Genomic DNA, 23,222 nt, shown 5'->3' on the forward strand with positions numbered 1-23,222 from the left:
TCTTAGTCCTTGGGAATAAAGGAAATAGCCATCATCCACCAGTTTCTTCAAGTGTTTCTCCCTGGTTCTGTTTTCTTGTTTGATTTAGTCAAGCTAACTTTTCTCCCCAGTCACAGCAAGCCAAAGTAAGGGAAAGATATGAAATGATGGAATATAGAGTAGATTTGATTCTAAAAGATACAGTATCATAAAAACAAAGATGAAGATAAAAGCCACGTGTGCTGGTTTTGTCTGGGGTAGAGTGAATTTTCTTCCTAGTCGCTAGCATGGGGCCATGTTTTGGATTTGTGCTGGAAACAGTGCTGATCACCCAGGGGTGTTTTCGTTCCTGCTGAGCAGTGCTGACACACAGCCAAGGCCTTTTCTGCCTCTCACCCCACCCCACCAGCAAGGAGGCTGGGGGGGCACAAGGAGGCTGGGAGGGGACACGGCTGGGACAGCTGACCCCAACTGCCCAAAGGGCTATTCCAGACCATATGGCGTCATGCTCAGCATGTAAAGCTGGGGGAGAAAGAAGGAAGGGGGGGACGTTCGGAGTGATGGCGTTTGTCTTCCCAAGTCACCGTTACACGTGATGGAGCCCTGCTTTCCTGGAGATGGCTGAACACCTGCCTGCCCATGGGAAGGAGTGAATGAATTCCTTGTTTTGCTTTGCTTTTCCTATTAAACTGTCTTTATCTCAACCCACAAGATTTCCCATTTTTACTCTTCTGATTCTCTCCCCCATTCCACCAGTGGGGAGTGAGTGAGCGGCTGGGTGGGGCTTAGTTGTTGGCTGGGGTTAAACCACGACACCATGAGATGAAGCATGCAAATAATATAGCAGTACAAATCCTCTGACGTTCCTCAATAGCTCCACATTCATGTTGAATAAGAAGGGTGAAAATCTGAGGGATTCAGAGGAAACTTTTTGAAGTGGAAGAGCAAATAGTAAACCTGTTTACCATAATCACTTCCTGAAAGGAAAGCATGGAATGACTAACACAATATAAACCCCACTATGAGCCCTTTGGACCTCTTGCTAAACCTGTATCCTTCACATGACCTTCATGTGTTCCCAAAAGTACAAGATCAGCTAAAAATGCCAGTTCTGGCACTACCAAATCTAAGAAGGTAAGGAAATCCATGAGGCAGTTTCCATCCATCCTTGATTGATCCGTCTATCAGTTTGCAGGTGGGAGTTCAAGAGAAGGCAAAGAGTTGCAGCCTTTACTGCATAATCCCGTAATTCGTAATGCGGTTGCACCACACCTGTCCTACAAAGCACGTGTTCCACACTACGAAAGAGCGCTACTGTCTTAAAAGTTTTAGGCTGCAAAATCAAAGTGTTTAAATTGTTCCTCACCTTTCATTCAGTATTACAATTAACTCTGCCATCTGCCATCTTACAAGGCTGGCCGTATGTCACACTGATTTGCCCCTTGACATTTTTGGAAGTGGAAAATCAGCTGCATTCCTGAACTGTCAGTTCCTCAGTTTATGATTTTTTTAACGTGAGAGTAGCAGGAGTTTGGGTTTTTCTTCTGGTCTATAGCAAAACACATCTTCATCCTTAACTGTTTCACAAAAATATTTTATTGTGAATATTTCTAAAAGCACAGCACAATTCCTGAGGTTTTGTGAGACCAAGTATCTCGGGTGAAGTGTCCTCCTTGGGAGAGAGCCATTGTCTTTCGTAGATAAAATATCCTACTTTGATCCCATAGCATCACATATATTTTGCAAAAAGACTGTGTAAGATTAAATCTTGTCACAAACTGCTATCACTCATTAGAAAATTATCCTATTAAGAAATATGTTTACAAAGTAATCTTCCATCTCTGTCTTTGAGATAACAATAAAATTGAAGTATTGATGGTTTGATGCCAAATAATTTTCCCTCTATACTAACTCTGTCATTTTATTTTATCTACATAAAGAGGGGTTGGTTTAAATGCAAATTACCTGTTTCATGAAAGAAGACAGGCATTTCAAAGCTTTGCAGGCTCTTTTGTATTAATCATTACTTGTTTAAACAATTTCTTTAAATGAAATCCTACTTGTGGTAGGACTACATTATTGTTTCCAGTCTGTTTTACTTCCTCCATACATATAATCTTGTTTAATCTCAGTCCAGATAAAATGGAATGATGTAACATTAAAGGGAAGATTTTTTAAGCGGAGGGGAAGGTTATATACTTTTCCCAATCGCTGCATCTATCTGCTGGCAATATTGTTTGTACTGGTGGGTTCCTAATAGATGCTTCTTCTTGAACAACCATATCTAGAAAATGCCCTTTTATCTCCTTTGAGTTAAGACAGGATGCCGAATCTTTTTTAGATACAGGCCTAGCTGCTGTCACCCATGCTTGTTATCATAAGGCCGTGCTGCTGTGGTGATGCACTTGAAAGCAGCACTGGGTGCAGAAATAGAGTTGTCTCCTTTTTAAAGCAAGGTAAGAATACAGGAACACAGGACAAATGTGTTGGATCATATCAAAAGCCTTTTTAGCCTAACATCCTGTCCCGGACAAGGGCTGGCAATAGATGTTTTGTGTTAAAAGACCAGGGGTAACTCACATATAGAGTGATCCACTCATTTGTAATTCAAGCAATCAGTATTTTAGATGATAGAAATACTGTGTTTATCATGTTTTAATGCACCAAAGATGAGCTGTGGGAATTTGAGTTTCCTGACAGTATCAATGTATTGCTGACCAGGGAATTTCCAGCTATGAAACCTTAATTAATATTAATCATCAGTGTTCATCAGTATCAATAACTAATTTTGATCTCTGTATTTTCCAATGAAAAATCTGTATTTCATTATGTATTTCATGCATTTCATACATTTCATTGTAAAATAATAATATATTTTACACTCACATGGACATTTTGATCCATTTTGTCCCCAAAGTCTTCTGTCTTAGGAATCTTGTTGCTTCATCCAATACAATTCATCACTTATTCTCATTCCACCTTATTTTTTTCCATATAGTAAATAGAATTAAAGATCAGAAAAGCACTGGTAGACTTTAAAATTAAGTCCCTCTTTAAAGCTTCATGTTTCAATAATCTCATTAATATGTCCTTTTTATTATCAGATATACTTTAGGAGAATGTTTTAATATTACTTGGAATGACTGTAAGTAAAAACAAGTAGGATTACATTAGTGGATATGTCAGTGTCAGCAATGGTGTGAGTTGTGCTCTTGTATTCTGCAGTGAATAAAACCAGGGTAACTCTGCATTGCACTAAAGAGAGTCTTATTTAGCTTATGTTTTGTTCTGAAAACTGACTTTTCCTAAGTAAATGCAAAACTGCAAAAAATGCACTAGCACATACAGATGGGAATATGTGGAGAACGATGTGAAAGTGCTTCCTCTGTAGCGGCACAGTGACACGTATGGTCAGGCCACTCTGAAATGCAACTGAGACCTGTAGCTTGGAGTATGTTGCTTTTCCAGCATATGCTCAAATGCAACAATTTTGAGTCAGAATAAGGCCTGCACCACCAACGCTTACGATCTCCTGCCGCTTAGTCAGCTTGCCACTTGGTTTCCTCTAAAAATACCAATTGAAAACTCAAACAAATGTGTATTTGTAATTAAGCACGCAACAGCTTGGGTTATTCGAGTGCATATATGGATAGATGGATAGCACTGATTTATGAGAGTGTCTTCGCTCGCCTAGAATGACTCAAAAAATCACTTAAATTAACAATTCGAATTAGAAAAGGCGCAGTGGCATCTGGAAGGGACTGACATACTCTTGTCTTGTCTTTCTGACGTCTTTCTTCTCCCAACCCCACAGCCCAGGACCCCCTGCCAGCTCCAGCCCGGGGCACCTCGGTCCTGGCTGTGAGACCCTGCCCTGTGGGGAGCACCCATTACTGCTGGCCCCCAGGGAGCAGCCGCCTCCACTGTGCCCTAACACAGCATATTAAGAGTAAAACAAGCTTTTTGATATAATATGGGGAAAAAAATACTAGCCGTTAGCAGTCTATTTCCATAAAGATCCAAAAGCAAAAGCAGCAGCAACCTGTCATGCTACGTAGCTGATGGATTTGCTTAGAAGACTTTAATCACTGTGTTTATCTTGGATTCACAGCTAATGAAAGGGTGCATCATGCTGCAAGCCATGGAGCTTAAGCTCCATTAACTAATCAGTTTCTAACTCTAGGAATTAAAAAAACTGAGAGTGAAGCAGTGGTCAACACAATATCATACTTCTACAATTTCAGAGGAAGCAGTACTTCAAAGCGCAGTTTTTTAACAGCAACCTGAAAACTGGACTACAAAGGAGATGCCAAATATCACTTTGCTTGCTAAGGGAAAACAGGGCAATGAAACAGGGCGATGAATGTCTTGAAGAACTAACATGCTTTGGGAGTATAAAACAGGGAAAGAAATAAATTAATAATTGTTGTCATCAATCAGATGTTGTAGGTACAGCCCAGCAACCGGCATGTCTCTGATGCTTTGCAGTCGGAGAGATATCCTTTGTATGTCATAGAAAGGGGAGAGAAAGGTGGCTTTGTGCCACACCGCAAACATATTTTTCCCTGAGCTACTTGATATATCTACAGACACGGTTCAATATTGTGCAGGTATGTCATTGTAGTTTGCAAAAGCAGTAGCGTAGCACCGTTCCCAGGTTAATTAGCTATACCCTTCAGCAAGGATTAGAAAAGATTTGAAAGCATCTAAAGCCAGGGAGGATTCAAGAAAAGCAAATAGCCCAACTTCTGTGGCAGACTATTGCCAGGGATTTGACTTAATCGGGATCTGTGTCAGCTGCATTGCTAGGCCTTCATGTAAGTCATTTTATTTTAGGTAAACATTTGCAAATGAACTTTTTGTATTTGTAGCGTCATTTGGGAAAGGAAAAAAGGAATATCTTACCAGCAATATTGTTATCTGAACTCTACAGGAACGTTTAGACCTTTCAAACTAAATGTCAAGTTGTTCCTATCGAGTCAAATTCTTGCAAATTTAAGCTAATTAGCATACCTACTTTCCAAGTCAAACCAGGCCCTTATGCTTTGCTTAAGTGGTATTAATATGTGAATACATTCTGATTGACGCAGCCCATCATTTTATGCCTGTAGGAAGAAAAGGGGAAGTTATGAGCCCAAAGGATTTTTCACTCCAGGCAACAAAATTCTTCATGGACATAAATGTAACTTTACTATGATAATTTTTAATACATAATTATATTATTTTCCTAAGCCAACTAGGAAACATGATCCAGCTGAAATGACTGTAAGAGAAGGGACAGAACTGATTAGAAAGGAATCCTCAAGTAGTAGTTACTGTTTTTGAACCAGAAGACTGGCACAAGAGGCCCGTAAAAGGTGAAGACCTGAGTTCTAGAAAATGGAAATTTAATTCTGTGTTGTTTTCTAATGTCAGTCCTCTCCGTGTCACATCGGTACACTGCAGAGATGGCCCCGTTAAATGTTGAGCCTTGTGCTCCGGTTAAAATACTTTTCTCCTGGTTACTGGTGTGGCAGACTCTGAGAGTTACTAAACTCAGGCACTGGGTAAGCCGGTCTGAGGCCATGAAAGCTTGCCCTGACTTTGCATCACTTTCTAGGTGCTACACTGGCAAAGCGGTGCATGGAAATTGAGATTAAAATCAAGTCATATTTTAGAGCTATTAACTTGATACAGCTAAAATGGTACAAAGGGGAACGCATAAAAAATTTATTTGCCTGGGGAACATTTTACTGTCAAAGACATACATTTGTGATAAGTATAAGAATTTGAAAATGCTGTCTCAACAAACAGGGTCACAGCCTATGCGAGCAGTGACCCATCCAAATCTAATCCACAATATAAATCTGGATTTGATATAAAAAGGCAAAATTCTTCTCTGTTAACCATATGACAGGATCTTTGCTGGTTGCCAAAAGACCCCTTCAGTTTAAGGAAGATATCACAAGGCTGTTCTTATAAGCCACACTACTTGTGCATACAAGTACTTACAGTCCCATTTTGTACTTACAGAATGTATTCATGTTGAAATATATGTGTTGAAAAGTTTCAAATTATTCTTAAATGAAGGAGTTGAACCAAATGGCTTACTCATTAATCAAATAACAGGAGAATGTAGCTTGCTTGTGCTGGCATAGTAAGAGTGGAGATGAGCAAGTCTTTGGAAAATAAGCTTGGTTTGATATTTTTAGAAAATGTCATTTAACCAGGATACAGTACTCTATTTTTGAAATCTTTTCTATGACAAATCCTGGCAAAACAGTAGATTAAAGTCAGATCGCGTGCCTGGAAAAACCAGGCACCAGCTGGGTGGCCAGCCAGTGGCCTTTTCAGACTCTTCAAGGCAGACACGGCATCCTACGGCACTGCGCCAGCTGGGTAAGTGTCCAAACCCAAAATATTCCAATATCTTTGCCTAGGTGTCGGTGTTGAAAATGTCCTCAGTAGCCACTTACATTTGTATCCATGGCTCACAAAAAAAGGCTTAAAAAATTTAGATAGAAAACCGTGCTTCCAGCTCCCAAATTATCTATTTAAAATACTTGGACAGCATTTACATAAAATACATGGATAATATTCAGTGCAATTACAAAAATAATTGCACTGACAAAATTAATTGCCATATAAAGTTTTCCTTTTCATTAGGCAACTCCAACTACTAACTCTCAAAGACTTTTTTTCTTTGTGACAGGGTGACTTCAGCTATTGAGACCATGGACTGAAGTATTGCCAAGGAGCCTCTCCAGAAAAACACCTAACTTTTGCATATATACAGATTTGAAATTAAGTTTTTAATCTGAAGAGTTCTTTTTGGACATTTTCATTGTGTTTTATTTGGAGATCTGGAGTTGAAACAAAGGATTCATACTAGATTTCTAAAACCCATCCCTGATAGCTCTTTCCACAAAATTTATTTAAGCATTTGAATGAACATGAAAGAAGCCCAGGCTAAATATCCTCCAGTTAACTTGAATAAAGCACTTGAATAAAGCAAGCTTTGCAAAGAAACTCTGAGCCTATGGAGACAAAAGTATAGCAAATGGGAAACTAGGAAGTTATAAAATCACCAAAGGATCCCTTTTTCTTGAGATCAAAACTGGAAAGATAGCAAAAATGTGAGTCACAGTTCCTGCAAAGTTTTGATGCCAGTGGTATTTTAGTATGTTGTGGTTTAGCCCCAGCCGGCAACGAAGCCCCCCCCAGCCACTCGCTCACTCCCCCCCGGTGGGATGGGGGAGAGAATCGGAAGAGTAAAAGTGAGAAAACTCATGGGTTGAGATAAAGACAGTTTAATAGGGAAAGCAAAAGCCACACACGACAGCAAAGCAAAACAAGGAATCCATTCACTGCTTCCCATGGGCAGGCCGGTGTTCAGCCATCTCCAGGAAAGCAGGGCTCCATCACGCATAACGGTGACTTGGGAAGACAAACGCCATCACTCCAAACGTCCCCCCCTTCCTCCTTCTTCCGCAGCTTTATATGCCGAGCATGACGCCATATGGTGTGGGATAGCCCTTTGGGCAGTTTGGATCAACTATCCTGGCTGTGCCCCCTCCCAGCTTCTTCTGCACCTGGCAGAGCATGGGGTGCTGAAAAGTCCCTGACTAGTACAGCAAAACTAAAACATCTCTGTATTATCAACACTGTTTTCAGCACAAATCCAAACCATAGCCCCATACCAGCCACTATAAAGAAAATTAACTCTATCCCAGCTGAAACCAGGACACAGTAGCAAAAGAATTAACTTTTACAGTCTAGTATGTATATTAGAATTATAAACAGGACAATGTCCTACCAGAAAAATTCATCAAAGGTGTATTAGCAACCAGTTTACATGACTATTTGCAATAAATTAATATATTTCAAAATTAATCTTTTTTCTGTCACTTTTTCATGGCTCAAAATGATACATATTTTTGTTTAAGTGTGAAATAATATAATTTAGAATTTTAGGGAAAAAAGCTTCCAACGAAGCTTTCAGCCTAAACTATTTTTAATCCTAGCATTTTCTGTGAATAAGTAAAAATATGAAAATGAATCGTGCTGTGAAAAACCACTAAAACAGCTTTTCCCCTAGGAGATTATAAATATCTGTATATATGGGCAGAACATTCAACTGACATGAAAAATGTTCTGCTAAGTTTCATGATGATGTAGTGTGGGAAAGCAGCAATACAACAAAATTGGTGAGCTCTACAAAAGGTGTAAGAACTTTCTTAGAAAGATACATGAGTGTAGAAATGTACACATTTATTAAAAAGATGTGATGCAGAAATGTCGAGAACGTGGCACTTCATCAGTAAAATGTGCAGGCAGCATTAAACGTAAGCAACAGTGTGTGTTTTAGTTTAGAATGCAAAATGAATTTATAAATAGTAGAGGGAACTAGTATGAATAGTTTTACAGATAGATGAATGAAATCAATATTTTTTCTAACTTTCAAATTAATTTAAGACAGCTGCACAGTTACTCCTCTTCACCAGAGGGCTAAGCAGATGTTAGATGGGTAGCTTATATGCTGAAAAGTTATTATCCTGAGATTAGCCTTGGAGGAACAATGATGAAGAGTGAGATAATATTGGAATATACAGCTTAGATTTTTATTTAAAGTTGAGCTTGGTGCTGCAGGTGTGAGCGACGGTGCCTTCAGCCAGCACCTCTTACTCCTCTCTGCTCTGCGGCTCTTTGCGCGCTGCAGCACTGTCTCTGGACTCACATCACCCGTCCCAAATAAAAGAGGAAATTGGCACCGAGTTCGAAGTGAGCAAGGAGGTGGAATACGAGCTGAGTCAAGCAGCAGGAGCCCTGGTCTCAGCTAAACCTAGGGAGAAGGTTTTGAGCTACATTTATGATGTTTTATTTTAATTTCCCTAATAATAAAAAGCAGACCCAAGAAGGCATGAGGACTGGAAGCTGAATCCACTCTGAAAATAGAGTGAAATAGTCACTAAAATCATTGAGCTCTTCCAGACAGAAGGCACAGGGCCTTGTCTACAGGGACTGTGAAATAAGGGTCAAGTTCTTTAACAGGTTTCTTGTCTGTCTCACCTTTTCACAGCACTGGCTCACAGTGCTAACCACCTACCGAGAGGTTTTGTAGCCAAAAATGTCTGCTGCTGCTGCTACTGCACTGAGCTTAGAAATAAAAACACAACAACTCGAACTGCAGGAGATGTTTTCCTTCAGAGAAAACCTTTGTACTGCAGCCAGTGGACTGAATTTGACTGGGAAACTAACAGAAGCTTGAGGAACAAAAATAGTAAAACTCAGTGACATGAGGAATTGCTGATGGACATGTATAGCAGGACTCCAAGGGCGAGGCTCGGTCATGGTCATATCCGTGTTAAAAGAGTCTTGGTTCCGTTTTTAGGATTGGGTATTTTGATACTTGCAGCCATTAGGGAGCATTTCTAATCATTCTTATAGGCAAGACGTAAGCCCCAATAAGAGAAGAGCTAAAAATGCAGGTTTCTCTCACTCTGAAGAGTCTGTGAAAGAGAAGACGGACTCCTCACAGAGACCTGGGGAAAAAAAAAAGCTGTTATAAGAACTTGGAGGACACAGGTCCTAAGGAAACACTCAGTAGTTCAGCTATCATCAGAAACTAGAGAGCATTTAAATAATTGCTATAACTGTTGAAGACCCCTGAAACAAGGAAAGATGAAAAGACTATTCCCAGATTTTAATGCCAGGGCTGTGAATGGTCTTTGTTGGCGGAAGAACGTATTGTCAAGACTGTCCTTCTCTCACAGGGAACAAAAGGACTATGTCTGGCTGCAGAGCCGTCGAGACACCCGACAGAAGGGAGGAAATGCCGCGGGTCAGGAGGAGGAGCTGCAGATGGCAGGGGGTTCTGACAGTTTTTGGTATAAACAGGACTTCTGGATGGCAGGTCTTTATCTTGGAGCTGAGCTCATGCAATTTGTGACTGCAGGAGAGCGAGAGAGAAATGAAAGCTGACCCTGAAACACAGCTACAGAGCTTTCCAGTTCTTGGTCATTAGTTTATACCTACCTCTGCTTGATCAGAGCACGTACTGTCACAATCTAAAATGGTTTCATGTTGTCCAAGTGCATTTTTAAGAGAAAAGGAAAACATGATATTGTTTGCTTCCCAAGCTCTTTAAAAATAAAGCTGCCATTGCATGTAAGAGAGAGCAGAGCTGTGTGGAATGGAAGGAGCAAAGGAAGAATCTTGACAAGTGAATTGCGGGAGGAAAACTGGTTGCTAATGCAAAGGCTCCTGGTTAAGAGCAAAGAGCATGCTGCTGGGATGTAGTGGAAAACACAACAGGACATATCACCGTCATCTTCTTGGTCTCTTTAAACGTCAAAGCAAGTTAATTTGGGGAGACAGGCTGAAGGGAAGAGACCTTTTTATTCTGCATCCTTCTTTTGTATTAGTGTTTTACTTGTATCAGTGTGTTACTACAGAGAGGATGAAAAACTTCCAGGTCTGCATTTAAACCCGATGTTTCATCCACCAGTCCTTCACAGACTTACCAAGGGCAGTATAGAAAGCTTCACGTATTAAATTCTCTGAAGTAAACATGGTGAAGGCTGCAGCGAATGTTTTGATGTTAGGCTAGTCTGGCAGGTATTAGCGGCCTACATGAATTTTCTTTTTCTAGCTTTCATATTATTATATCTCTTTTTCTGTTCACAGTATTAAGGCAACAAAAAATTTGGCTCTAGTCACGCACTGGCAATATCTCTGTAGTCACCGCACAGCCAGTCCTCCAAGCAAATATTTAGTCTAACTAAACATCGTGAATGAAGAGGCTACTGGAGTATAAAGTAGGAGCATAATCTCTGAGGTTTTAACCAAGGCATTAGAAAGACCTAATAATAGCAGGGCTTTGCAGAGATGCTAAGATAAAGAAAAAGCCATCTTGAGAATGCCCTCAAGAAAAGCTTTGCCTGTCACCAGTCACTTGGCAACATGAAAGATAAGCTTGGACCGAAAATCACACAGAAAAATGAAGATGGCATAATAATCATTGTTACAGTTTTATGAATCTGACATTCTGCTCGCCAGCACATCCTGAGTGACCCCATCAGATATCTCTGCAAGGCAAAATGACTCTTTAATATTTAAGCCCACGTTCAAATATTTCTGTAAGGCAAATTTTACCATGGGATGATGGAGAAGAAGAAGATGATGAAGCACAAAAGAATAAAATGTCTTTTCTCAGTGGAATACTTCTCCACATCATTGCCTGGATTGCACTCCAGTGCTCTCCTGTACGCTTGAACTTGGGCTTGTCTCTCCTCTACTGCCAGGGTCAGTGTCCTTCAAAGTCAAAATAAGTCCCATTTGCAATGTTGCTGGACTGTTTTCTTCAAACAAGAAATGTTACACAGAATATACAGACCAAGTTCCCTGAACGCATTAGGAAAATCAACGGGCAATTTTGTTTCAAAGCCTACTTTCCAGCCAGCAAATAATGAATAACAAGGGAATCTGGTATCAGTAGTTTAGAAGTTTTATTACTGTTGTCAAGTTTCCCATTATTTTTGGTTTTTTCCAAAGTAATATGGTTTACCTAACAGTGAGAAGCAGATGGCTTATTGCTTATAAGTGGTTATATGATTCTTGCAGAGAAAGTATATTGAACACTTTTTCTGTTTTTATCAAATAAATATTTTCCATTTATTTGCTAGAAGAAGGGGAAAGGCAAATATAAATTATATTGTATACAAATGAATATGGATATATCAACAGGAAATGAAACACTGCAGAAATAAATATTCTAATATTTTGTTTTCTTAAAAGAAGAGAAGCTAGAGTTAACGGCCACTCAAATTTTAAAATTCATAAATGCCAAGATTTTAGGGCCAAAAGAGGACTTACGAAAATGTAGTCTGATCTCCATAATACCTACATAATGCAGGCCATTAATCCATGTGTAATAATTTTGGCATCACACTGACGATTTCTATTAAGCTGGAACATATTTTGGAAAGAGATGGTCCAGTTTTGACTTCAGAAATTCTCATCTTGACCCTGTGAATTTTGATAGTATAAGCCCTATGTTTTGGAAAACTGAATTAAGAGACTGAGCCTATTCTGAGCATAGAATTGTCTGCCCAATGCAACAGAATCCCCTCTGAAGGTAACAAGTTGTATCTGAGACTCAGATAGACTTGCTGCAAGATATTTTCCTGTTTCTCCTTCATTTAGTTACTCAGTCCAGTCAATTCTGAATTTAGTAGAACTTTATAGTTATTCCTAAAGGAATTCTGTGCAGAAAAATGATAACAAAGGGTCTTTCTGCAGTTTTTCCCTGTTTACCAAACTGATCATGGCAAATGAAGAGAGAACTTATGCAGATGAGGCACCTGTATTAACAATCCTCTCTGTTTTCCAGCAGCTCAAAGTTAAGCCTTGCCCAAATACCTGTATGCTCATGAAGTTTACTCTTCTGCAGGGAGGAAGCTGTGACTAGTTCTGGCGGTACGAGTCTCTGTATGAAAGCATCCTTTTCCTTGGCGAGAGAGAAGCATATTTGACAGGCACTTCTTCAAGGCACTTTCTTCCTGTATCTATGCTTTGAAGATTGTCACAGTGATTCACAGGTTTGAGCGTGCCGTCTTATTTGGAGCTGTTTGGAAGACTGTAAACATGTTGGTGATATTAGCAAGCAGACTAAAAACAGACAATCCTGTTTCCCTTAATATGAAAACATTTCAGTATTCTCTGCTCAGAAAAACACCTGCAGTCCTAGTCAAAGCAACACCTAATTCATCTTCTATGGAAGAAAATTATTCCTGTTGTAACTTCACAATCTCTTCACTGAAATAAATGGATTTATATTAGAGAAGGACTATATTCTTTATGTTCATTTTTAAATTGTTTTAGATACCTTTGACATTAACGCAGTTAGGGTACATTTCAAACTCTGAACATGGCTGCAAAAAGTGATCATTTTTTTTCCCAGAGATACGTAATCTAGAGAACCCATGTTATATAAACCACTATTGATGTCAAGGAATTGTAACATACTTAAAGGGCAATTTCTGAAAAAAATAGATGATGTTATGATAAAAGTGATGGCAAGACAGGATGAAATTCATACTGCCTCTGTCCATACTATCCATGTTTTGTGGCTGAATAGAGGACTTCAATCTTGAGAGACGTCAGAACAGGAGCTTTTGTGAACACTAAAATATACTAAGAAAAAAGCACTCCACAAAACCACTTAGCAATGTCAAGACATATATTTTAGCAAGTGATTATGAAATAATTTCTCTATAATCCTGAAAAACTGAATATTTCTTGCATTTTTGCCATGTTAGCCCCGATTTCCAAACCATTTGTTAAGGGTGTTTTAATACCAAATTAATGTAAGATCATATTTTATCACTAACACACATTAATAAAACAGTTATATCACCTAATGGAGCATGAAAAATATAAATTTCTAATGAAGCTCCATGTAAAAACTGGAATATTAATACAATACCTCTGACTGAATAGCAGACATTGCAGTGGGATCCTGTGGAAAAAAACCCCAAACTATAAAATGTTGTACCGATAAACATCACCAGTAGAAATTAACTGCTTGCTTCCTCTTTTACAAGGCAAAAATTCCTTGCTTTTGAAGTTCAAAATTTTCATGAACTTCACCTTGCTGAGAGTCGACGCAGGTGAAGTCCCAGGGGAATGCAGCCACCCACCATTACAGCTTAATCGGCGGAGAAGAATCTTGCGGTTGAAAGAAACTACTGGCTGCCTACAAAGGGCAAGGCGATGCCTGTTTTGCACCGCTCCACGCTCACTCGTGGCAGGTTCCTGGCTTGCTCTCTGAGCGGGGAGCGCGGTGCCAGTAGATGGCATCCAGAACGTGTAACATCGTCGCTGGGGCTCTGCAGGCCTGGCTGTCTGCAGCAAGGTCCTCCACTGGCAGCCCCTTACTGTTGTGTCCGAGTCAAGATCCTTGGAGAAAAGAGAATAAGGGCTAATGCCTCTGCAGGGCGAAAATACCTCCCAGCACCAGCTGGTGCATATGGTGGAGAAGATGCAACGTGTACTCACTTAGTATACCCAAGCTATTTTAGAAGTTAATTCAAAAGCAGTAGGACAGATCTATCATGTAGCACTTGTTGATGCTTGTTGGGATTTGGGAGAGGGCTTACCCTTTCCTTCCAGTCCTTGTATGGGCTGCTCCAAGCACAGGACGCCTCCTCCAGCTCTTCTGAATTTACGTGAGGACAGTCAAAATCCAACCCTTCAGCTTGTAAACTTAGGGTTAAGTAAGGCGAGGGTTTATAATTAAATAGGAATGTCTGTTGATCCCTATCACAAATGTAAGCTGGGGGTTTTGTTCCTCGTAGCACAAGCTTTATTGCTCTCATACAAATTCATCAAAGGCAGTTTTCTTGCCCTCTGCTTTTGAAACGCAAGAGTCCCAAGAGTTACGATGCAAAGAAGAGGTTGTGTGAAAGCAGCGTCAGGCAGAACCCAGTTTAGAACAGAACTGATGAAAACTAATAATTTAGCTACATTCTGTTTTTCAAAAATGTTCTTTTCCACAAAAAGCAGCTGTATAATACGTGAATGTTACATGATAAAAAACTAATGATAATCAAGAGTTCAACAGTCATTTCCTTAGAGATTTTGCTTACATTTCCATTAATAACATAAATTATAGATGTCCTAAGTTATAACATTACCTAGCACTTTTTCATGGCATTCATGACTTATTTAATCTGAAACTGCATGCTTATGTTTTCCATAATGGCTATCAAATGCAATGTCAAGATTTTCTTAAACTAACCTGCTTATAAAGGACTTATTTCACAACATACAGGTTATTTCTTCATCAAAGAATATGAGAATAATTGTTACCAAATGAAAACTGCAAGAAATATATGACTGCTCTAATTGTTTTACTAACTATATTACCAGGTTTGAGCATAATCATTAATTGGAAAGTTATCACTGGCCATGAAATACACAAGAACATTTAACTCCCTCCCACAGTGACCACAAAAACACGGAGAATGACGGTTTAAGTAGTAATCCCAGAGATATCAGGCAGTGCTCAAAAGCTAAAGAACTACCAGCATTATTGCTGTGAAGAAGGAGGGACTCAAAACCTTTCAACCAGTCTGTTCAGCCTTAGGCCATCGCTGTCAAAGATGATAGCAGTGATTATGGCCTGAAATTATCAGATTATTTTATATAGGCCTTTGACAACACCACTGCATCATATAGTGAAAGGTCTGTTTCCTTTCTCTGTTTCAAATGCCTTACTTTGCTCCAGTGCATATGCAGACTTCAGTCAGAAAGTATTTCTCATTTACATGACCTAGATAGAAGAATAGTGAGAAAGATGTTCCTTGATCTTTTTTTCTGTTGGTTTGCTATATTCAGCCTGGAAGAAAAACATAATCATGGGAATGCATTGTTTCTTTTATGTTGGTATTAGGAAGCAATGCAAGGTAGATTGGGGGATAGATCTAGGCAGAAGCCTTGCAATAAATGGACAGCAAAACACATGGAATAGCTTTAGGGATTACAGAGTTTTACTTATTTTTTAAAAAAGTTCCTTGTTTAGTGACTTTTCAAACTTGATTTACTACAGTGACCTATAGCTGACAATAACTGTAAGCTAGGTGATTTAACTCTAGCATAGCTATGTTTAGAACCATGTCAGTAATAAGGACGATAGCTCAGTGCAATGGGTGGCTTATTCCATGATTACTCATTTCAGAGTCATTACCTCAGCTGGCGTACCGGACAACCTGTATTAAAAAGTGCTATGAACTGACTTGAACTGTGGTTGCAGAAATAGTCTGAACGCATCTGGACTCCATTTGGCCTTAGCTATCGCTGAGTTGTACCCATTACTGTGGTCAGTCACAGGTTCCTTTTCTGATTTAGACAAGGCTTCCCATGTTTCTGTGATACTTTCATATGACAGTGTGAGAGGAATAAATCTTTCTTGAAATAAGAAAGCATGAAGCCGTGGAAATACCCAGGTACAATCTTCCATGGACTGCCACAATGAACATACCCATGCGATAAGTTAAAGGAACATTTGCCTGGGTTTAGAATGGTTTGTGGCAAGCTATGGCTACGCGCACCGATCTGTGTAACAGATAATGAAGCTGAATAAATAATCTGCTCAAGAAGGAGAGAAACAGAGCTGCCATTTTTAACAACTTTAAATATTTCATTCCGAGATGTAGTAAAAAAGTAGATGGTTGTCCAAAAAGTTGTAGAATCCCAAAATACAGACAAACTGTGACTAGTAATAAAGAAAAACACAGGAGATGATCTAGTAGTCAGGATCTTTCAGATTATAGTTACTGCCTGAACTAGCACCATGGTGGTGAATAACAGTATGAATAAATGAAAATGCAAACCATCTTTGTGGAGAGGAGCCTCAGTAACAGGACATGAAAAAGTTTTAAAAAGTTCTTATTCTGAAAATGGAAGTATTGATTCCAAAATAATAGTTTTGGGCTTCTTTTGTCATCCAAGGTCAATTAAAATGAATGGAAGTATGCCCACTGATATTGATGGGCTTTCAATTCAGGCTCCATCCTCTTTCAAAAATATCTCAAAATATAAAAAAATAAGTCTGCCCAGTCAAGCACGGGTAGGAAATGTGAGACAAAAGGACATTGACAGAACGTCTGTCAAATTACAGGAATTAGGGAAATAGTCCAAATAATCGTGAATGAAGATTGTTTCATGTAATTGTGTCCAAATAATAAATTAATACACAACGTAGCTTATCTCAAATTCTTCCATGCTTGTATTGAACTTAAAAGAATTTACGAGGGGTGATCATTTTATGAAAATAATTTTAAGAAAGCATAGCCTCCAAACAAACAGCTTGCACAGTTTCCAATAGCTAACAGAAATATTTATTCTGAGTATCTCAGTTCTAGTCCACTATTCAAAAAAGAAGTATTGTGTATTTGAAATCTTTGCCATTGTGATGTCCATTGTAAACAGCTATTTAGACAGAACTAAAGCTACTGAAAGTGGTCTCCCAAAACTCATAGAGGAAGCTGACATGCTGTTCAGCTGGAAACAGCCTTCTTGAAGGAGAATTGATGTGAATCCTTTTGTAAAGGAGATCTGTGCTCTGAACACTCAAAATACATCATAGAATACTAATCACACTACTTTCCAAAGCAAAAGAAAAATAAAAAAGGATAGAGTGCATCACTGAACTGAGAATGGTACGTCTCTTCGGAGACATTTGGGGGCGGGGGGAAAGGATGCCTGCCTGCATCCTCATCTATATAGACTTAAAGAAAAACCCTGAAGCAGTATAGCATAAATATTCCATTTGTATTTTATGTTCCCCCATATGAGAAAGAAAGGACAGATCTCAGCCTGGGTAAATTAGCACAGCTCTAGTGCAGTGAGGGAGACATGGTAACAATATCGTCTTCTTACCCTCGTGTGCTGGTGGAACTTGGAGCAGTGCAGGAAGAAAAGGCACAGATGAAAGACTACTGAAAAGAAAGGTGGAACTGCTTTGTTCTGTCTTTTTTTCTGGAATGTGAGTTTCTCCCCCTAAAATAAAATAGTGGGGCTGCATATCTCAGACAATGCATCAAACAGAAAACACGCACCTCTTCAACCACATGATGCAGAATGCGTGCTGCATGAGGTGCAAAGAGTCACAAAAGGGTCCAAAAAACGCTGTTTGGCACATCTCGTTAAAATGTTTCACCTTCGTTTTATGGAAGGGTAGTAAACTTCAGTATTAGGAATATTTAAAACATGTTTTTTCTCCCTAACAAAAGGGAGAGATTGACTAATGGTCCCAGTGCTTTGAATCAAAATACTTGCTATACTTGTCTATATTAAAGTGCTGTAGTAGTAAAAATTGACTGATGCTGTCATTCTTTCACTATAAAATGAGAAGCTCATAGGAGGAAATATATTGGCTCTGCATGTGGCCAGATAAAAGAGTTTTCTTCCAATAGTTTTTTCTTGGGTAAGACTTTTTATACTGTGTTTGACATTCTGAATTACATGATTATATAGTGTAAGACTCCAGCAACATTTTGATTGTAAAGATGGAGATGCTCAGCATTTTGCCAGATGCCAAGTGATATTCTGATATTTCTATCTTCTCTTTAAACTGAGTGACAGTCAGCATATTCACAATGAAGCCAAGACAATCTGCTATCAAGTTACAGTAGTGATATTTTCCCTGTTGAAGATCCCAGAGCTTGTTGGAATAAAGCTCCTTAAAACTCAGTGTCTGGAATAGCTCCAGCTTGAATCGCTCTCTGTGTAATATAATGTTATATTTGTGCCAGTCTAATAAGTAGATCACTGGGTAGAGGCTTTTGTAAGTAAGTCTATACGTACTGCACCATTTCCTGGCTCTGTGCTCCAGTGTGTTGCAGGCTGTGTGCAGTGGGGGAGGTGCCAGAGCTGATCAAGCAGTGTAATTTTATACATTACTGAATCAGTGCAGGAGAAACCTGGAGGGACAAAGCATCATCTTCTCTTTGGACTGCACTGTAAAATCCTACAGCTCTCTCAGCCCAGCCATGCTCTGATACATTTTTTCTCTCCTTTTTCTGATTTTGGTGTGAATGATAAAGTGATCTGATGATGGCTCTCGTTATGGAACCTATTAGCAAGTGGACGCCCAAGCAGGTAGTGGATTGGATGAAAGGTATGATCATTTATTACCATGTATTGTCTGTACTTTGGATTCTTGCAATTTGCATATCTGCTCTTGTATTCTTTGTTTTGGGAAGAGTTTATTCAGTTTTAATAATCCGTATGCTGCTTTGCACAGTAGTTTTTAAAGACACGACTGAGGAGAGAGGCTGTTTAAGCTGTGCAGCATGTTGTTGAAATTTCTGCTGAGAACTGAGTAGGGATCAAATGCATTTGTTGGTAAATGCAGACATAAAGTGTTTGTGTCTCGTGGCTCCATTATGCATTGCACAGTGTAACGTTATTATGTTTGGTTGCTTTAAATTTGCCCTGATTAGGTCTGTTTTGCTCATATCAGGTGATCTGATGCAGTGGCTGTGCAGCACTTGTGTGTAGTTTAGGGTACCACAAGGAGCATAAGGTGCCGGTGACTGGACTGAGGAATTCTGCTCCTTTAGTGACACGTCCTGATTTGTTCAGGCTTCCCAGCCGCTCTTGCTCGTGCCGCTGTTGTGCCTAACGCACCCGCGTCCCCGTCCGTCGCTGGTACTGTGGACAGTGCAGCCCGTGCCGTGCGTGGGGCGCGCAGGGGGAACGTGCAGGGCTGAGCACGGCTTCGCTGGGGAAACTCTTCCTGATAACTTGACAGGAATGATGATTTCCCTGCACATTCACTGTTTCACAACACAGCCATAAGCTGTGACATGTTTTGCTTTACAATGCTCGGCTGTGCTGCAAACAGATTGGGTTGGATGGGAGGGTAAAGAATTGTTTGTGATGATAAGTGTTTTAAATTTCTCCAGAGTGGGGAAAAATGTATTTCCACAGGAGGATGCATTGCTGTTGTTAATCATTGCTTCTGATGAGCTGTCTGTCTTAGAGACAAATAATTTCTGCTACAAGGGATCTCCATTATATAAGGAGAAGAGGTGCAAATTTTGTTTGTACGTTACTCATGCAAATAATTTCTGTAATGTGATTACTGAACTTATTGGAGGGTTGAATTGGATGCCCACTATAATATCCTGAAGGCTTTCAAAGTATTATCATTAATAAGGAAATGGTTTTGATTTCATTTTGCTGAGATATGTCTCCATACTTAACTGAAATTGGGCTGTTTAGGTGCTCATCAGACACAGTACAGTTATGAGCAAACTATTCTTTTACAAGCACACAGTATTGTGAAGCTAATGGTATCTAAGGGAATGTATGTAGTTTGTTTCTCAGGTGTTTGTGAACTCAGGTTAATTCGGAGGTCTTAAGCAGGTCATTGGGATGGATCCCGAAACCATTAGATATAGGATTCATTCCCATACTCCAATGTCATGACTTGAAAATAATTCCTAATGTATGTGCAGAGGAGAGTTTTCTGATCCACACCTTTATTTTCAGTACCCAAAAGAGTTAAAAAGTGGACAGATCGTTATGCTATTTTAACTCATTACTTGAATTATAATGTGAATTAAATGTCAAAGCATGTATGATACTTGTTGCTAAATTTAAAAATACTTCCTGCTACTTTTTTATCCTTTTTGATGTAAACTAATTACATCTTGGGTAACATTAATCCATAACATATGTAGTGCATACCATGGGAAGCAAGAAGGTCATACAAACAAAAGGTTTTTAAATGTACGGAGTTGCCTGACAGTTACATTTCTATGCCAAGACTGCATACTGCATCCGTAGGGACGTCTGGAGTAGATAGTATCGTCAGTAGTGTGCCTCTGGGCTCAAGCATAAATAAGTATAATGCAATGAACATTGAAGTATTCACAAGATAGGTATTTTCCTTGGTAACATGAGTGCTAAGACCCACAAACTGTAAAGCTGCACATTTGTCCATTTTTACCATGCTAATGTTACAAGCCCTTTTTTTATCCTGGTGTTACCTTTATAAATGCATACTTCAATTGTAGCCAAAGAAAAGACCTAACACGCACAAATGGAAGCATACCAGAATTAGTTGAAAACTACTTGTAAATCCCTTACTTTACAAAAATTGCCCAACTGTGGCCACTGTTTACTTGTAATTTACAGATATTCTGTTTGTCAGCTCCGTTAGCTATAGTCATTCTGCTAAATAGCTATTAATGTGTTAGAGAGGTCGAAGGTCTGCACAGGTAGTAATATTCAAGTGATAAGGTAGCTTTTACGTATGTCTTCTATACTGAAAGGTACACTTTGACAGCATTAAAAGGTATGGTAAAGTCTTTTTAGAAAAATTACCACGTTATGAATGTGGAATATTATCTTTGCTATAGAAAGCAACATGTTAATAAACAATGTAATAAATATTGCAAGTGTAATACACCTTTTTTTGGCTTAAAAATATGTAGTCAATTAGCTTTATTTGTAAAGCTTGTAAATTATAACATATTTCATAGGGAAATGATAGTAATATGTCTTTTTAACTTGAATTTATCAGAATCATTTAAGCTAATGTAACTTACTTTTAAAAACTGTTAGCAAAGTACATGCTTTGAAATTAACTAGCAGGAAGTACCAGCAACGTCAAATCATTGAAGAGGAGATGGAAGAAAGCCACAAAAATAATGTTAATAGTTTGAGACCTGGCTACCCAGAATGCGTCCTGGTTACAGCGTGCTATTAGCAGCAGCAGCTGCAGCCTAAGCCCCAACCAAGAGGAGACACCCTTCTGTTCTTTTCCTTAAGGAAATGTTACTTGCCAAAAAAGTAAAAATCGGTAGGCTTTAAGGAACATTATTATGACAAGTTGGCATCTTGTATTTATCCACAGTTCCCTTCTTGGGAACGCATTCAACTGGAATTCAACTTGGGAACTGCATCTGATGGTGTGGACAACCTGAAAAGGCCATGCAAGTCTTTAGAAATTGATTCCTGAGGCTTATAGAGGATCTAGAAGTTAAGACTCTAGATACCTTTGTGTTAAAGAAATTGTCTTTATACACAAATATTCTGTAAAGTTTAGCAAATACACAGCAGAAGGCACTGTGGTTAAAAAGAAAGTTTTCAAAGGAGCAGAAAACATTAATTGTGAAGATATTTTTAACAACAGTTTTCAGTCACTCTTCTTTTTTTCCAAATTTTCCAAAATTTTAAATTTCTCTAAATGGTTTTCACTTCAGAAAACGAGCAAGTATTTCTCCTGGTATGAACTCACTTCTTACATAACGTAAATGTTTTCCTGAGGATATGTACTATGGACCCAAAAGGTACTTCAAGAGAAGAAGCTTTGCCTTGCTCAAAATCCATTGTGCCACTGTTGGAAAACAATTATTACCCATAAAGCTTGCAAGTACATTCAGAATCAGAGTAGTTTTCAAACTTGGTCGGTTTTTCCTTTGATTAATTTTAACATACTAACGTGAGTGAATGACAAACTACACTTCAGTATTTACATCTGTAATGCTGCTACCTGGAGACTGAATGCTTTTTGGCCCAGGAACCCCTGCACTTACTGTGCAACTCGGTGACACTTTGCAGTTGCAAACACATTGTCAGTGAGCACTCCTAAACCAAAGGCCATCCATTTTAATATGTATGCATGCACTATGGAAGGTAATCCTGTACAGAATTTGGGAGTTTTGGGGGGGCAGAGGGGAGGTATGATGTCTTAATCCTGACTCTTATTGGCACTTAGAATTAATAAAAGCGTGATAGTTTGTGTTTTCATTGTAAGTAGAATCTAAAAGGTATTCGCTGTACTTTTACAAATAACAGCATTTAAGGTTTTGTACTTCCTAAGTGAAGCAGTTTACAAGTAGGTCATTTAAAATGTGAACTCATTTACAGTGATGTGACACCTCTGTCCAAATAAATACTAACTTTTCAAAACAATGTAATGAAATGAAATGAAATACAATGCAATGAAATGCAGCTGTGACTTTCAGAGAATGGAATGTTATTAAACAGCTGAAAATTAAAATAGGAAGCCACTTATTTCTTAAGTACCTGTAAGTAATAACTCCACATGGAGTCAGTTATTCAAAGTCTTGGGGACTGACAGTAAGGTTTGTCTGCCAAACCAGCCTGCAGTGGAGGTTTCTCTCACAATGAATGCTCAGCTTCAGATACTCATTTCACAACTGCAACCCATTTTTTCCCCTTTAAATCTAGAATTTCTCCACTCTCAACAGGAGATGCAGACATGAAAAAATAAAAATTAATTCAGTTGGTAAACTGATTAACTGTGCTGCACTGATCCTGTGCAGAATAATTATATGTTTAGCTGAAGGGTTTTCCTTAGCATGTAATTCCCTGATTTCAAGCTGGCTCATAAAAGAGAAAGGAAGGGAGGGAGGGGGGAGCTGAGAGCAGGGAAGCTGATGACGTGAGTGGACTTGTTAGCATTCACATCACGCAGGGCTCCGGCAAACCCCTTCTCAGTCTTCTTTTGCTTTTCATTAGATCACTACCTGTTCTGTAGCAATATGTCATAACCAGGGAGTCTCCTCTATTTACAGAACGTAATATATAAAATCTTAGAGCGTACTGGAGACACAGCTAAATATGATCTACTGCAACAGCAGCCTTATAGGTACTGAGCTGGATGATACTTAGCTTTCTTGATCCCCCTTCATGACCTTAGAATCCCGTAATGCAAGAACTCG

General features: G+C 39.0%; 1 protein-coding gene across 1 annotated transcript in view; it reads left to right on the plus strand.

Annotated features, from left to right (window-relative positions):
- The first annotated feature begins 17,656 nt into the window (after positions 1-17,656).
- LOC140658467 (connector enhancer of kinase suppressor of ras 2-like) overlaps positions 17,657-23,222 on the plus strand; it is a 215,153-nt gene continuing 209,587 nt past the window's right edge. The window contains exons 1-2 of the mRNA XM_072876931.1: positions 17,657-17,697; positions 18,567-18,640. Of these exons, the coding sequence (XP_072733032.1) occupies positions 17,672-17,697; positions 18,567-18,640 (100 nt within the window). The 5' untranslated portion in view covers positions 17,657-17,671. The remainder of the gene's footprint in view (positions 17,698-18,566; positions 18,641-23,222) is intronic.

Source organism: Ciconia boyciana, chromosome 12 (assembly GCF_034638445.1).
Source record: "Ciconia boyciana chromosome 12, ASM3463844v1, whole genome shotgun sequence".
In the NCBI taxonomy this organism is placed as follows: Eukaryota; Metazoa; Chordata; class Aves; order Ciconiiformes; family Ciconiidae; genus Ciconia; species Ciconia boyciana.